Source organism: Mustela lutreola, chromosome 8 (assembly GCF_030435805.1).
Source record: "Mustela lutreola isolate mMusLut2 chromosome 8, mMusLut2.pri, whole genome shotgun sequence".
NCBI classification, from domain to species: Eukaryota; Metazoa; Chordata; class Mammalia; order Carnivora; family Mustelidae; genus Mustela; species Mustela lutreola.
In genome coordinates, this window is record NC_081297.1 from 104,558,423 (window position 1) to 104,576,544 (window position 18,122).

Below are 18,122 nucleotides of genomic sequence, written 5' to 3' on the forward strand. Positions count from 1 at the left end.
ATGACAGTGTCCTTTGTCTGTGCCTTCAAGTTGCATGGTCAAATGGATGTTGATTTTTTGGATAGGCAAGTTAAAGAGATACTTCTCAATATGTCTTTTGATACTTGAGTAAATGGAAGACAAGAAGTGTGATATAGAACTAATTTTTTCTGTTTGTGGACTTTGTGATTTTTCTGCCATCTCCACCATAGATAGGGCTTTTTTGCTCCAAACACCTAGGGGTTCCAGAACCTTTTCTTAGGGCAATTTAAGAAATACTGATTTAGGAGAATTTATCACCTTCAGAAGTGCTGCTTGAATGGGGATGATATAAATGGAGGCAAAAATTATATTCCACAATTGTGTAACAGTTAAATAAACATTTAGATACAGAAATAGGGGAAGAGATTAAAGTGCTCATTTTGGTTAGCTTTTTTTTTTTAAAAAAGATTCTATCCATTCACCTGACAGAGATCACAAGTAGATAGAGAGGCAGGCCAGAGACAGAGGAGGAAACAGGCTCCCCACTGAGTGAGAGCCTGATGCTTGGCTCGATCCCAGGAGCCTGGGACCATGACCTGAGCTGAAGTCAGAGGCTTTACCCCGCTGAGCCACCCAGGCGTCCCTTGCTTAGCTTTTAAATAAAGGTTTTTCCTAATACAAGATTTCGATAATGTTCAACTTGATGTTTTCTATTTTGATTGGCGGTTAATGTTTCTGCTTTGTGGAAGGATGTAAGGCAGTCATCTTTTAATCATCCATTTAAACAAAATAAAGAGAATCCCTTTATGATTTTTGTGTTTACCATCTGTGATTTGGTAAAATGCATAACCTACTGATTTGTGAGTTGCTGTCCAGTGTAGATTCAGCTAACATTTCATACAAGTTTTCTATGTGATCAGACATTCTTTAAGGTACATTCATATATAGACACTTTATCCATTTCATTTACATTCTTAATAATGTAATAGGTCTCATTTCTGCATTTTGTATGGAAGTTCATAGCATTAAATAACTTAGATATGATTATATTTGTAAATAATGGAACTGGATCTTGAATAGAAGTCCTACATCTCTGAGCATTGTTTCCACTATTATTACCATGTTGGGTATTAATAAGCCCTCTAGTAAAACAGCATTTGGTCTTGGTTAGAAGTTTTTATATAGCCTTTTATCCTATTAGTACATAAAGTAGAGGTACCAGAAATAATTGTTAAATTACTTCAGTTAAATGGTAAAACTCTCCCTTAAAATTGTAACTACCTGCAAAATCACGTAATAATGGTGATCTGCTATAAAGAAAAGAGTTTCTGTTTATCTTTTTATTTTTACTTAAGTGGTAGCAATATGTTAGGATTTTCAAACTTATTTTACACTTCAGAATAATTGATTTCTCTTTTCCAGCTGGCTGCAATAAAACTTGGCCGATACGGAGAAGACCTGCTCTTCTATCTCTATTACATGAATGGAGGAGACGTATTACAACTTTTAGCTGCAGTAGAGCTGTATGTTCAAAGTATTTTTAAACACTTTTGTATTATAGTGGATCTTGTTTATTCTGAAAGCTTTTCTTTTAAATGATAGTTATGGTTTCTGTCTTTTGTTTTTAAAGTGAAAATATTTCCATCAAGAAAAAAATCTGTTTTTACATTTAATAAAATTAATTTAGATTGAAAATTTGTTATCATGGTTAATGGTCACTGTATAAAAAGAGTTATTTCAAATTTAAATCCTAAATTTGTAAGAAGACAGAATTGATTCATGAATTTGGTGAATCTAATTTTTATGAATATTTTTTATAAATATGTGAAGTATAAGATATGGTTCATAACTGTGGCTCATCTTTTTGTGGAAACACATATATTAATGATAGTGAATTTCATCATTAATGAACATCTGTTGAGTATTATATGGGCAAAGCACTGCATACATCTTGTGTGTTTTGAAGTATTGATGAAGTCCACATTCATTATCAGAAGCCTGTTGGCCAACTTAAATAAATTAGTGTTAAGAAGTTGGTCCATGGAATGTTTTTTCTTGAGCATTTCTGTTTTTACCTGATGCTCTAAGAATAAAAATTTTTGTGTCCTTTCTCATATATAATTGGTAGTATATTTTGTTACCAATAGATTATTCTATTAATCATGTTTACTAGAATAAATTGTTATTAAAATTTTATAATATTGTGGGACTCCCATCTGGCTCAGTTGGTAGAACATGTGACTCTTGATCTTGGGGTTGTGAGGTTAAGCCCTATGTTGGGCCTAGAGCTTACAAAAAGAAAATTATGATATAGAGACCTAATTTTTACAGATTTTAAGTATTTTATAATATTCCTAATATTTCTATAAATGACCTTGGATCAGATACTTAAAAATGTAAAATTCACTATGTTGATAATAAATTGTTTTTTTATTTCTCTATTGAGAATTTGTTTTCTCCCATGTTTTCCCCTCATTTTTTGTAACATAGCAACTGTTACCTGTTCTTTTTAATTTATTCATAAGTAAATAAATTCATTTAGTCATTCACCTATCCATTACTGGCAGTTCTGTCTCATATCTTATGTCTAAAAACGATCTCACTTATTAGTAGGAAAGAATTTGTTTACATGGAGGTTTATTCTACCAGAGATGTTTTTTCTGGTACTTCTACCTCCTTTGGATGTTACTTCCCCAGTTTACAAGTGATATTAAATCCTTATTGATTCTTGCATGAATTCTAATGGATATCATTTTGGCTTTTGAAAATTTAAGATCAGTGAGATTTGAATAAAAAAAGTAATACATTCATTAAGAATTTTTTAAGTGGATATTCTATTTTCAGCATAGTTTAAAAATTATGTGAATTTAAGTAGATAAAAATACTGTATTTTGTTCCTTAGAAAATAATACAAATAGCTGGGGGTTTTGTTTGTTTTAATAGATATCTCAATTTCTATTGAATGTTAAGAAGAACGAAAAAGGAGTGAAGTTTCTGGAACACAGTGTATCTTTATTTGGTCTGCCTAAGTTTTTCACACACTGCTCATAGAGCTTTTAAGATCTCATTAATGTTTGCATAAAAAAGTCTCTTCAGTTAAATAAAGATGTGTATATTAATTAATGAGTGTGGTTTTTGGAAAATTAAGGAATTCTTTTCCTCTATTTCACTAAGGTTATATTTAATAACAAAGGGTAAAGAATCATCCATATTTATGTATTTTCTGTATAATTATTTTCTGAGAAAAATTTTTACAAAATGTAGGAAATGTTGGATGTGAGCCACAGGAAAAAATTAATTGTCTTTTTCTCTTAAAAATTGAAGTTTTAACCGTGATTGGAGATACCACAAAGAAGAACGAGTATGGATTACCAGGGCACCAGGCATGGAGCCAACAATGAAAACCAATACATATGAGAGGGGAACATATTACTTCTTTGACTGTCTTAACTGGAGGAAAGTAGCTAAGGTATATTTTTTTCCATGTGCAAATGTGTAAATGTATAAATCTAGATTTTAAAAAGAAGTATCCTCTTTTATCTGTTTATATGTACCAATACATCAGTTCCAATAATGTGCCAGATACTTGCTAAATAAGTTTTTTTGTCTTCACCTCCTTGGCTTGATTTAAATTCTAGGAGAGTATCCGGAAACATCTCATTTCACCCATAGTTAGGAAAATGATTGAACTTGGTAAGAAATTTTGTAATTTTTCACAAGCCTTGGTAACAATTGAAATATTTTTGTGTCTACTCAGTTGTAAAATAAAGATCATCCTCTTGCAATCCCAGTCATGTATTCTTACTACTTTAAGCAAGTAGAAGATTTTCCTAAAACTGGTATATAAACAGATAATAGGCTTTTAAAAACACTTGCACTCATTGCAGGAAAGATGCTTGAGTTTTTGTTTGCGAATGAAAAGAAAAGAAAGAAAATTGTAAGCATTAACCATGATTGTTCCTATGACTAGTATGCTGAGTATTGGAGGGAAGAAGGCTGTGGGAAAAGTTGGTTGTTACGTTTTGTTTTGCAACTTTTCCTCACAAAACCACCTATTTAACTGTCCCATGTGCAAAATTTTCATTAGTGTCATAGCATATTTCACGTTTGTATGTAGTTCTTATGTATAAATTTAGTCTACCTAGTAGTAGACAGTATTAACCAACATCTGATTTCATAACTCCCCAAATTTCTTGTTTCCCTTGAGGATTCTTAGGTTTAAAAACTGAAGTGTTCTCAAAAAATTTAAACAGAAGAAAAACATTTCTTGACAGTCCATTGGATAATTCTTTAGTTGTTGGTTTGGGCTTTTTTATCTTTTGAATCAACTTTACCAAATTAATAAGAAGGTACAACATTTTAACGAGATAACGTAAAATGCTTACCAGATCTTTATCACAAAAATGTTTTACATCACAAGAAAATTTAATACAAACCTTAAAGAAGAAAATAGGAAAAGTTGTGCCCAAGTAAAAAAACACCAGACAAGACACATACAAGAGGTTAAATCTTTTTTTTTTTTTTTTTTTTTTTTACTTTTGGGTGTTTGTCAGTGGTAAATGTCATTACTTCTCAGACCAAGTTTATAGACCACCATACTGTATTTGAGCTACTTTATAACATTTATAATTAATATGCATATCTTAATTTCAGAAGGCAGATCCATGATCTGACCTTTTAAGTAGAAATAATCACATTCATTTCAAATAGTACAAGAGGCATTGTATATGTTACCTGTTAAGAAGTATAGTGTGGTAGAAAGTGATAGCCCTTACATCATAGATTTGAATTTAACTGCTGTTTCAGCTATTTACGCTTTGCCCTTGTGCAGGTTTCTTTTCCATGCCTGCTTCCTTATCTTTTAAATCAAAATCATATTTGCTTCTAGATTGTCGTGAGGATTAAATGAGATTTTACACACACACACACACACACACACACATATACACACACACACTGAGTACAATGTTTCTCATATATTGGGTATTTGATACATGGGAGTAGTTGTAGTTTGTTGCTGTTTCCGCATTCTTACAGCTTACTACTACTCTTCTTCAAAGATGGAAAAACTATAACTGTTGTTAGGTCAGGTCAGTGGTTCTCAAACTTAACTTGCACCAGAATTACCTGGCAGCCTTATTAAAAACATAAGTTGCTGAGCCATACCTCCATTGTTTCTGATTTAAGAAGTCTATGCATGGGGCCTGAAGGTTTGCATTTCTGACAATTTCCTAAGTGATGCCAATGATTTTTCTGGTCTTTGAGCCATACTTCAAGAACAGTTGATTGTACCGGAGAGAAAAATGATCTTTGGAGGGGGAAAAGAGTCTTTTAGTAAATAAATGAAGTTTTCTTTATTCTATTGGAAGCTTTTTTGCTCAATATCATTGTGTTATTCCAAACTTCTATATGCAAAAAGGATGGATGTTTGTAGTAGATTGATGTATTGTTTTAGTTAAATTATAGTTCAGTATAAATGACAGATTTTCTTATGTGAAAAGGTCCGTTTCTAGTACTACTTTCTTCCCACAAAGTTAAATATTCAGAAGCAACTTAAACATTAGTAGGCCCCTTTACTTTCCCATCAAAAGCAATTCCCCACTCACACACATGTCATTTTAAAGAAAAGTGTGTGTGTGTGTATAAATATTTAGTGTGCATATATAAAGTAATTTTACCCAAATTTATCTGATCTCCTGTACAGTTGAGCTTTGTCTTAACCTTTACCTTTATAATTTTTAGCTCTGAAGTTGGAAAGTAAAATTTGAGAAATATCATTAAACTGTTTCTTTAAGAAATCTCTTTTGAGGTAATTGCTTGCCACTGGCACTGACACTTTTCATCAAAATTATTTTCACAATGATGAAAGCAAGCAGAATTACTGGTTTCTACTAAGTATTACACATAGTTCACTTTTGTTATATTAAAATAGATTCATGAACTTAAAACTTTTAAGTTGTATCCTCAGAATAAACTTTTCACAATGGCTTCTGGTTTTTGTTTGTTTTAAAGATGTTCTCAGTGTTTTCTTAAATTGTTTAGGAATTAAGACCTTTAGTTCCATTTAAAATGTATTAACAGTTTATCAAACTACAGAAAAGCCCTTAAAATGCCATGTCCCAAGTTAACCTCAATGTCCCCACCCTATAAAGTGGGTGTGGTTTCTTACTCACAGGTAAATAGCTTCAGCTCATTGTAAGAAGCCTGCAGTCTGAATTAGTATTACAAGTAATAGCTTGATAATATCATGTTGTCTTTGGAAAGTATTGACCTGATCTAGACTTTTGTCAGACCTCCATCTCACAATGTCTTATATGAAGTTCTTTCTTTTTTGCAGATTACTTAATATTTTCAGAGATTTGAAAAATCGTTATTATGAAATTTGATGATTTAAATCATAAGTATTTTTTAGCCCTGAAAATTCTGTAACTGAGTTCTAGGATCCAGCCCATTAAAGTATTTATTGTATGTCAGTAATGTATACGTAAGAATTTTGAACTGTATCTTTTTTTCCCCTTTTAAATAATCTGGACTTGTCAGCAGGCTATGTGGTCTAGCCTTTGTAATTTAACTAGAATTACTCACTATCTCACTAATTTAAAAATAGTGATCATTCAGATTATATATATATATATATATATATTTTTAACTTTTTAAAAGATTTTATTTACTTATTTGACAGAGCGAGTGTGTGAGAGAGGGAACACAACAAGCAGAAGGGAGTGGGAGAGGGAGAAGCAGGCCTCCTGCTGAGTGGAGAGCCTGATGTGGGGCTCGGTCCCAGGACCCCAGAATCATGACCCAAGCTGAAAGCAGACAAACACCCAATGTCTGAGCCACCCAGGCACCCCCAGATTGTGTATATTCTTAATGAGTAGAATTTTAAAAATAATTTTGTCCACAGAATTTTCAGGTGATGGAGGCTTGCCATACGATCAGTAGCTTTCTCAGACTAAAGACTTAAAAATTGAATTACTTTAGCCTGACTTCACCTTGTAGATCCAACACTGACTAGGGATTTCTTTTTTTTTTTTTTTTTTTTAAATTTTATTTATTTATTTGACAGAGAGAAATCACAAGTAGTCGGAGAGGCAGGCAGAGAGAGATAGGGAAGCAGGCTCCCTGCTGAGCAGAGAGCCCGATGCGGGACTCGATCCCAGGACCCTGAGATCATGACCTGAGCCGAAGGCAGTGGCCCAACCCACTGAGCCACCCAGGCGCCCCAAGACTAGGGATTTCTAATGCTTAAAATTTTTTATAATAACAGAGCCTGATATAAATGTGATTTTTTTTCATTAATTTCACTGGTACACATTACTATTAGTATACCTATACTTTAATCAGTAATACGTACTTTTCATCAAAGTAGCAAAAAATTATGTCTAATAAGTATACGTAAGATAGTTTGAAACTTCCTAAAATTGAAGGATTTATCTTAGGTAAGAGAAAGCTGACGTTTTTGAGAATTAGAGAAAATATTCCTGCAGTATATGTTTCTCTGTGTCATTTAATCAGTGATTACATTAATGCTTTTGTAGTAATTTCATTTGATTATCTGAATCCAGTACATGTACAGTACAGTTCTGCTTACAGTGAACTTTTGAGAATATGTAGCCTAGTTTGATTAACAGAAAAATAACTTTAAAAGTTGTCTATAAAAAGTGTCTAAAATACTTTATAACCTTTTAAATCATTAAATTTTAATGTTTTGTTCTTAAATGAAAGAAACTGGTGTTTATTAATTCATCAGCCATTAATTACAAACCTGCTAGGGGCATGGCACTGTATTATAGGCAGTATGTAGTGGTATACAAAAACAGGCCTATTTTTGTACCTACTGGTTATATAAAGAGGTGTGCATGTGTGTTGTGTGTACAGAAAACAGATGTGTAAAAGAGATGTTACCAACAGTCAAAGGGTACAAAGAGATACCAGTATATACTGTAAATTTATGTATTTTAAGAAAAATAAAAATAAACAGAAGACTAAAACAAAGATGTAAGAAGAAGGAAGACAAAATTTTGACTTACTTAATTTCTGAATCTTTGATATATGAGTTTTTAAATTACATTAAAAAATGTATTATGTTCCCTAGGTTTAAAACTGATCTTTTTCTTTTAATATGTAGGGAGAAAAATATGTGCACTGATGAAGTTACTCTAGTTTAATTTCTAATAATACTGTGTAGTTCACCTCTGTACAATGACAAGGACAGGATAACTGAACAAAATTTACGTAATTTATTGGGGCCTGTGATTTGTTATAGTTACAGATTTTTTACCCTGCAGCTATACATCTTTTGGAACTAACTTGCCAGTTTTAATTCGTAAAGAGTGATATAAGAAGAAGATTCTTTCTTTACTCATATTGATATTCTTCTTTAGCCAGGCAATAAATTGCTTTTAAAACTTAGGGGTAGGGAGAAAGAGAGTGGTGTCTACACGGTGCATTGGGGGGGTGGGAGGGAACGATGGTGATTCTGGAGTTTGCTGGTTTTAATGATAAGCAAATAACCTATGTGCCCTTTGTAGATTAAAGACATTACACTGTCCCTTCTTTAAGAACATTTGTCAGTGAACTGAATTTTTTCAACATTTCTGCGTAAGGGTTGTAATGAAGTGAATTTATTTAGATCTTGTGCTAACACTATTAAAAATAATTTGTTAACTCTAGGTGGTCATGGGCTTTGGTGCTACATAGGTCTGAATCCTAATCCTAGATCTGCCACTTATTATATGATTTGGGCAGGTTACTTGGGAACCTCATTTCTTCAGGTGCACAATGAAGATAATGATATTTACAGAAATATACAATCAGAAAGATTAAAATTAGCTGTTTCTCTAGTTTGGGCACATACTAGATTTTCAGTTGTTAATGTAATATTCTTAAATTTAAATACTTGGTTTTATATCTCAGAGTTCAATCATTACAACATAGGTTTTCATTTTAATTTAATAATGGGAATGTATGGGGCACCTGGGTGGCTCAGTGGATTAGGCCGCTGCCTTCGGCTCAGGTCATGATCTCAGGGTCCTGGGATCGAGTCCCGCGTCGGGCTCTCTGCTCAGCAGGGAGCCTGCTTCCTCCTCTCTCTCTCTCTGCCTGCCTCTCTGACTACTTGTGATTTCTCTCTGTCAAATAAATAAATAAAATCTTTAAAAAAAAAAATAAAAAAAAAAAAAAAAAAAAAAAAAAAAAAAAAAAAAAAAAAAAAAAAAAAAAAAAAATAATGGGAATGTATGGTAAGATATGTTAACCCATAGTGTTAACTACTTGTTGGCTTTCTTTAATACATAGTATAAATAAAGGGTTCATAATGTCTTAAATGGAATTGATTTAGTTTGTGCTGTTACTGAATTCATATTATAGAATTAGTGATTTTAGAACCTTTTGCATTTTGGATTTGCAAAGGTACTTTTTTTGTTTTTTTTTTTTTAATATACAAAATTTTCTTCTCTGTCTTGATCATAGGAAGTATAAAGAAATTACTTCATTCTCAAACTTTAAAACTCTCATGAAGTTCATGTATTTTGAAAGTTCAATTAAAATGAGCTAAGTAGTTTGTGTTAAGATGTGCATACAACAAAACCACTATTTAGTTTTGAGTGGCATTTACATCTTTTCAGTGTTTGGGTTTGAAGTGGGAAGTCGAGAGAGAAGTGAATTGTAAGGTTAGGATAACTTTATGTGTTTGCTTTTTTTAAAAAGTAGGTGTAATAATTACAAGTTGGAAAAAAAAATTTTTTTTTTTTTTTGAGAAAAAAGTAAAAATTTTTTTTTTTTAGAAAAAAGTAAAAAAATTTTTTTTTTTACATCATTGAAGGTTGCCTTTATTTTAAATATCCTGCAATGTTCCGTGCTTTTTACTGATGGTACAGTAATTGCTGCTCAGACTTCTACTTTTGAGCAAAAAAATGCATGGTTTCAGTGGTTATAAAATAAATGTTCATGAGTAGTCTCTGACTTCTACACAGAAAGTCACTTAGCAGAAACTGCACTTAGCAGAAACGGCAGCACATTACTTTTCTTCAAGCTGTATTTTAGAGGGGTAAAAAAGAGTTGGTACATCTGTGTCTGTTCATTCTCATACATGTAGGTATTTTGTTTACCTAGTAAAATATATTTTGACAAAAATCTGAGATCTGAGGGAATGGAAATCATCTAAATTCTTAAATTTGGTTTTATAGGAGTTTCATCTGGAATATGACAAATTAGAAGAACGGCCTCACCTGCCATCCACCTTCAACTACAACCCTGCTCAGCAAGCCTTCTAAAAAAAGACTTCCCTTTTCTTGGGGTATGGCTGTCTCAGCACAATACTCAACATAACTGCAGAACTGATGTGGCTCAGGCACCCTGGTTTTAATTCCTTGAGGATCTGGCAATTGGCTTATGCAAAGGGTCACCATTTGAGGTCCTGCCTTACTAATTATGTGCTGCCCAACAACTAAATTTGTAATTTGTTTTTCTCTAGTTTGAGCAGGGTCTGAATTTTTTTTTTTTCATTTATTTTCTTTTTTTGCCAGCAGACAGACTTGAGTCTGTAAAGACAAGCAAGTACACACTGACAGAAGTTTACCATTTAGTTTCTAAAATGTAAAAAAAGAAAACCCACAAAAGACTCAACAAAATTAGACCACAAAATTTGCATTGTTCATTGTAGCACTATTGGTAATAAAATAACAAATGTTTGTGCATTTTTTATGTGAAGATCCTTCTCGTATTTCATTTGGAAAGATGAGCAAGGTCTGCTTCCTTCATTTTACTTCCCCTTCTGTTTTTGAAAGGCAGTTTCGCCAAGCTTAACGCAAGAATATCTGACTGTTTAGAAGAAAGATATTGCCACAATCTCTGGATGGTTTCCAGGGTTGTGTTATTACTGAGCTTCATCTTTCCAGAATGAGCAAAACACTGTCCAGTCTTTGTTACGATTTTGTAATAAATGTGTACATTTTTTTTAAATTTTTGGACATCACATGAATAAAGGTATGTATGTACGAATGTGTATATATTATATATATGACATCTATTTTGGAAAATGTTTGCCCTGCTGTACCTCATTTTTAGGAGGTGTGCATGGATGCAATATATGAAAATGGGACATTCTGGAACTGCTGGTCAGGGGACTTTGTCGCCCTGTGCACTAAAGGGCCAGATTTTCAGCAGCCAAGGACATCCATACCCAAGTGAATGTGATGGGACTTAAAGAAGTGAACTGAGACAATTCACTCTGGCTGTTTGAACAGCAGCGTTTCATAGGAAGAGAAAAAAAGATCAATCTTGTATTTTCTGACCACATAAAGGCTTCTTCTCTTTGTAATAAAGTAGAAAAGCTCTCCTCACTGCAGTGTTGACTTTGATTTGAAATTGTGAAATTATTTCTTCAACATGAAAAATAGACCCAAACCCTCAAGTTTTACAAATATCCAACTGAATGGTGTGACTAAACAATTTAAAATGTAGTCTTTTTTTCAGCTTTTGACAAGTAATTTGATGGAGCCATACATTATTTTACTTGTAGGTTAAAAATGCAGATGCATTTTTCTTTATTAACTAAGTCAAAAACTTTTTTTTTTTTTTTAATAATTATGGCTGCATTAGAAATAAAACTTTCTGAACACTTACGGGACCCAGTCAAAATACTTTAGTGAGAAATCTGTGAGACATTTCAGACCTTTGAGATTTAGCTTTAAGAATTAATACACAAATTAAGGTAAGCCAAAAGCAGGGATAAGAGACTTTACCTTCAGCGTGCTGGCCTGGATATTTCACATTTACAAGTTGATGGATTCGTTTCCATCTAAAGGAAAATACTGTATTTAAAAATGTCTGAAGACTGAAGCTACAAACACTAGAGATAGAGAGTAAAAAAGGCAGTGAGTTTTGATTTTCTAAATTTTCATTTTTAACCTATTTTTCTATGAAGAGTGAAAGTTTGTTGACATTTACCAAATCATGTTTGAAAATGAAACATTTATGACATTGCTGTGTTTGTGTATCAGGAATATGAAATGAATTAAGATTTACCTTTTTCTATGTATTTTGAGATATGGAGAAACTGACATAAAAATATCAGGATTTTTTAACCTTTCAGATTTAAACCAAAGCATCTCTTCTGTAGGAAAGATGGCACTTATATAATTATAGTTTTAATTGTTGTGCACAAACCCCTCTCACATATTTGACATAAACCAGAATCAAATTCTAGAAACTGTTTTCTTTAAAAAAAAAACATTACATTTTTTCACAATAATTGACTTTGTAAAGCGTAACTTTTCCAACATAATCATGAGAAACACTTAAAAGAGAAAAGGGAAGGGATCTTTATTTTTATGAGTATAAACCTAACAGTATAAAGTGTCACCCTGATCATGACTGGTACTTTTGTGAATGACTAAGAAAAGCAAGATAGCTCATATCAAAGTCTTTTGTTGTTTGACTCTAATTGTTTGTTTTAACGGCCATTAGAAAGTTTTAAGTGCACACTTTTCCAGTTTCTAAGTTCTTTTTACCCTGAATCATCAAAATGAGAAAACTCTTGCATGTAAACCAATTTTTTATAACTTGTTAATATCCGAAATTACCATGCTCTTGACTTCAAATCCAAGTTTAAAAAGTCTATTTGAAATCTTCAAAGTACTATATTAAACTCTTTAATATAACACACTGTTATATTCTTTGGTTTTATAACTTGTGGTTATACATGTACAGAAGTTGACCTGAACTAATATTTCACATTTTCTTTCTTAGCTTTAATTCTGTTAAATTTTCCCTATATAACTAGTGACATAGATGTGTACGTTGTTAACTTTGTGATTATATTATAATTGGCTCTAGGGGTAAAAAGCTATTCAGTTGCAAAAGAAAGTCCTTTCACCTATTCAGTTTCAAATATATATTCTATGCTTCTTGTGATACTATAATTTATATGATAAAACTCCATTTTCAGGGATTTTTTTCACTGCACAAAGTTTTCCTTAGATATAAAAAATTTTTAAGAACTGAAAAGTTTATTTGAATTCTTACAGTATAATATAAAGCCAACCACTTAACTGGTCTTTTCCTTTTTGCCACTGAACTTGGTACACCGTAGGTGCTTGATAAATACATGTTGATTGAATGGTATAAATTGATATTTCAATTTGAAAATAAAATGTACAAATTAAAGCATTGGGCTTTGAAATAATTTACAATTTTTTGCTGTAATTTCATTTTCAAAATCCTTTTTTAAGGCATTTTCAATTAACTTTTGAAACTTTCAAATTTTTCCAACTTTACCCTTTCTAGTTGATTCTTCCTCTGAATTCTTCTTCAAAAACAGATCTCCCATTCTGTTAACACCCAGTGCTTATAAAATATGGGGAATCTGAGCATCCCTGCAAAGAAGGGCATTTATATAACTTATTTGCTTAGTAGCATCAGTTTTGCAGAAGGTTACTAAAAATCTAAATGTGCACGTGCATAAGAGAGATGTTCATATTTAATGTTCTCTTAATCCTAGCTTGTGTAGTTAAAGGAGACCTAGGAATACCTATTAATTGGTTCCATTAAGACAGTCTGTGGATAACAAGCCAGACTTATCTCAATGCCTTTTTTTTTTTTTTTTAAGATTTATTTATTTATTTGACACAGAGAGATCACAAGTAGACAGAGGCAGGCAGAGAGAGAGAGAAGCAGGCTCCCTGCTGAGCAGAGAGCCCAATGCAGGACTCGATCCCAGGACCCTGAGATCATGACCTGAGCCGAAGGCAGTGGCTTAACCCATTGAGCTACCCCTCAATGCCTTTTTAAAAACTAGGTCCTAACAGCATGCCAGAAAGCTCTTTCCTTGCCACTAGCATTGCCAGTGAAGTAGATCATATCATAAATACTTGATAGATCTAGGAGAGGAGGCAAATAAACGCAGTGCACGTCAAAATCAGGATCTAAATCTAACCCAGTAGTTTGTATGTTGAGTTGCATCATATAGGATATGCTGAGTCAAGAGGATTACTTTCCCACTTCAGTTGCTAAAAGAATAAAGAATAGTGGAATGTGACCTGTCTGAAGAGTGGTTCATATGTAGATCAATGTAAACTGTAACTATTTCCAAAAATACTGACAGCGATTTTTTAGCTACATTAAAAGTATAGTGCTCAGAACAAGGTAAGAAGTCTGCTGTGTTTTAAGAGCTGCTAGGACTGGGGAAGGCAGGAGAAAAGGATGTGGCATGCCTTCTAGCTGCCAAGCAATGTACTAAGTGTTTCACATGCATTATTTTATCCTGTCTTTAGCATAGCATCATTAAGGTAGGTTTTTAATATCCCTGTTTTACGTTACATTTTAAATATACCAAAAACAAAAACCCAACAGGTAGTAGCAAAGTTTAGCGTTAGAGAATAAACTCTAGAAACATGGTATCTTTCTTCAGGTATCAAATTCAAGAGTTGTCATTCATTTGCGGGTCTGAAGAACAGAACTAGGACCAAACAGAGAAAAAGATTTCAGTGCACTATTAAAACGGAGATAGTTAAGATTTTGAAATGACTTGTTTTGTAAGGCATTCTGTTCAACCTCAGAACATAACTAAGGAGAGACCGACTGGGCAGTGTTTTGTGCATAAGGTAAGGAGTTGAACTGGATGACCTGAATGTTTCTGTTCATTGGAAAAGTGTTAAAATAGGGTAGTTACTGTATTTTAGCAAACCTAGTTGCGAACTATTAGGTACGACTTCACTGTACCGCTAAGGAAGAAAAGAGCTCGACTGAACTGTGACAAACTATGAATTACAGAAATGCATACCAATTTCCAGGATGTCCTGCATGGAAAGAATGTGCATATTAGAGTTGATGAGATGTATGTAGACCTTGGAGAAGAGAAAATGGGACTACTAAAGGGAGACATGACAGCTGTCTTCAAATAATAGGAAGGACTTAAATGAAGAGGGCAAGTCTCAAACCAACAGGTGGAAGTTGGATGAGACACATTTTGGTTCTTTTTATCAAGGTGCAGTCTCACAGTACTGTTTCATAAGGAAGGATTCCATCAACAAAAATGTTCAAGCAGAAACTGAATGATTATCAATTGCTATTGAGAGGACTGCCTTTTTGAGTAAAGAGTTGGATTTGCTAACTCTTGGGCCTCTTTTCAGGTCTGAGATGTTGATACTGGTTTTTTTTTGGTCTGAAGTTGAGGAATATGATGTCCTCAGGGCTGAAAGTTAAATGCTCAGTACTTAAATACTTATAAAGCATTGACCCTTCTAAAATGTGCTCTTCTTGAGTCATGGGTGTGTTTACTGCCACATCTTTGGAGAGATTCAAATAATCAAAAAAAGTTACAAAAGGCAACTTTATTCAACCTTTGTTGTTACTTTAGGCGTAAGAATATGAAAGTGTAGTAAAAGTACAGTGAATATGAAAGTGCAGCAAAGTACAGTGTTTACTGCCACTTCTTTGGAGAGATTCAAATAATCAAAAAAAGTTACAAAAGGCAACTTTATTCAACCTTTGTTGTTGTTACTTTAGGAGTAAGAATATGAAAGTGTAGTAAAGTACAACAAATAGTCGTGTGTATATTCATCAGATTTATGTGTTCTAGTGGTACATTAAAAGGAGGGAAGAGACTTTTTGGAAGTTTCAAGGTCAATGTTTAACCTGAAATTACGCATTGCCTTAGTGTTTAGTCTCCTGTTTTCTGCTGCAGTAGTGATCACATTTCCTAGATTAAGCAGTACTCTGATTTCTTATGTAAAAAGAAAACTGATCTTTAAATTTAATGTATAAAAATCTCAGTTTGGGTTGAGATAGCTGCGGGAGCTCAAAGAGTCAAAGTTAACCCTCCAGTTAGGTAATTCTCAAACTTAATGTGCGTAAGAATCACCTGAGGAGCATGTTAAAAGTTCCTGTTTAAAGCCTCATATTTAGATATTCTGACTCAAATGTCTAGGGAGAGGGTAGGAATACAGTACTCTAGTAAATGCAGGTCATTTATGAAGTTAGTTAACAACAGTTTACACTTAAGCTATACCTTCTGTGCAAGTACTAACTAGAATGAAATCTTAAAGTTTGGGTGAAATCCAACTAAGTTAATAGCTGGAATAATGCATTCCTATTTTTTGCGGCATTCATTTGCTTTTTCCTGTATCATCCAATGTTCTAGTGCAGAAACCACATTATTACAGTAGTACTTATTAGAGCAGAATCCAAGGAAGGCTAAATCCATTCCTCATTATAAAAAAGCAAGGATTCTTTTTTTTTTTTTTTTTCTTTTTAAATCTTTGCTATTTCCTGGGACATTTTGCCAGACCTTAAGTTCTGCTTCAGTTTGTGTGCATGAGAACTGTTAAGGGCAGTTATATGCATTATCATTCTGTGTCCATCAACTGAAAGTTATATAAATCCTGTTGTATAAATACTATGACCTGACAAAAATTTAATTATCTATTTCTTTATTTAAGAATTCAGTATTCAGTTTAAAAAGCTAATTATTTCCAGATGTTTGCCATACAGGTTTTCCTCAATCACTTAAATGACTTCTTGAAAATGCCATAAAATTCACAATAAGTTGTCTTTGTTGTAATAATATCCTTTCTCTGTTGAAAACACAAATTGCAAGTCTCATAGCTTGTGCTCACCAACTGACACATGCCAAAATAGTTTAGCTTAATTAGACTACTTTTTTATTTTTATTTTTTTGATAAAATTATTTGACAAAGATCACAGGAAGGCAGAGAGGCAGGCAGAGGGAGAAGGGGAAGCAGGCTCCCTGCTGAGTAGAGAGCCTGATGCTGCTTGATCCCAGGACCTAGAGACCCGTGACCTGAGCTGAAGGCAGAGGCTTAACCCACAGAGCCACCCAGGCACCCCTAGACTACTTTTTTAAATAAAACATTTTGTTTTTAAGTAATCTTTATGCTCAATGTAGGGCTTGAACTCATGATCCCAAGATCAGGAATCACATGCTATATGGACTGAGCCAGCCAGGCATCCCTAAGACTACTTCCATGTAGCAAAATGTAGTTTTTCATGAAAAACCATGTAGTTTTTCATTCATCGTAATTTATCTTTATTATCACTTCGAAGGCCTGATAGGCCTCTACCTACAAATATGTTTTGACGTTTTGTTAGGGAAGGTGAAATAGAACTAGCCCTATTTATGCCAAAAGAGGTAGTTCCTTCAAGCAATAGTAGAGAATACCAGGTATAGAAAACAGAATTTTTCACTCTAGTTTGCATAAGCATATCCTGCTGAAAAGTAATATTCTAGGAATTTGCATTTGTAATATTTGACTACATAATTTTTATTTTATTTTTTTAAAGGTTTTATTTATTTGACAGAGAGAGTGATCACAAGTAGGCAGAGAGGCAGGCAGAGAGAGGGGGGGAAGCAGGCTCCTTGCTTAGCTGAGATCCTGATGTAGGGCTCGATTCCAGGACCCTGAGATCATGACCTGAGCTGAAGGCAGAGGCTTAACCCACTGAACCACCCAGGTGCCCCAGCTACATAATTTTTAAGACTGAAGAAGTGATGTTTTTCTTCCAAGCCATCAATTCTCTGGTATGTACTGAAAGTAATTTTAGTTATAATACATGTTCCTTCAAACGTTTTGGAAGAAATGTACAAATTTCAAGGGTGGTATGTCAACAAATGGTTGATTCTTCTTAGGATTAGTCCTATTGATACTCATTTATAATGAAAAAAATATTTTAAGGAGGAAATACTGATTATCCTTCAAAAATATGCAGCTCAATGAGAAGAAATTACATGTGGGAATGCCATAAATAGTTTCATCTTTTATATAAAAATAAAGATTTGGGGCAGCCAGAATGTTTGGAAGCTACCTTTAAATCTGTTACATACTGAACATTTATTTTAAGATGCAGTTTTAATTATCATATGTAGCAGTTGCATGAAAACTGGGCTGTCTTTTTTAAAGATGTTATTTTTAAGTAATCTCTACACCAATGTGGGGATCAAATACAACCCCAAGATCAAGAGTTACATGCTCTACTGACTCAGCCAGCCAGGTACCCCAAAACTGGGCTGTCTTAAAAAAAAAATGTGAGCTGTTAACTATTTTCCTTTGAAAGAGTCAGACAAGTTTGATCTTTTATTTTGAATGTTTTAAGTAATTTATTCAAATGGTTAATATCCTTCAAATATAAAACAAGTTGAATGA

At 33.2% G+C, this 18,122-nt stretch overlaps 1 protein-coding gene across 8 annotated transcripts in view; it reads left to right on the forward strand.

Annotated features, from left to right (window-relative positions):
- Nucleotides 1–11,303, forward strand: part of CNOT2 (CCR4-NOT transcription complex subunit 2) — a 124,361-nt gene extending 113,058 nt beyond the window's left edge. For all 8 annotated transcript variants that reach the window (XM_059186310.1, XM_059186309.1, XM_059186316.1 and 5 more), the window contains 3 exons: nt 1,384–1,484; nt 3,286–3,430; nt 10,149–11,303. In XM_059186310.1, coding sequence (XP_059042293.1) covers nt 1,384–1,484; nt 3,286–3,430; nt 10,149–10,235 — 333 coding nt within the window. In that variant the 3' untranslated portion in view covers nt 10,236–11,303. The remainder of the gene's footprint in view (nt 1–1,383; nt 1,485–3,285; nt 3,431–10,148) is intronic.
- Nucleotides 11,304–18,122: the final 6,819 nt, after the last annotated feature.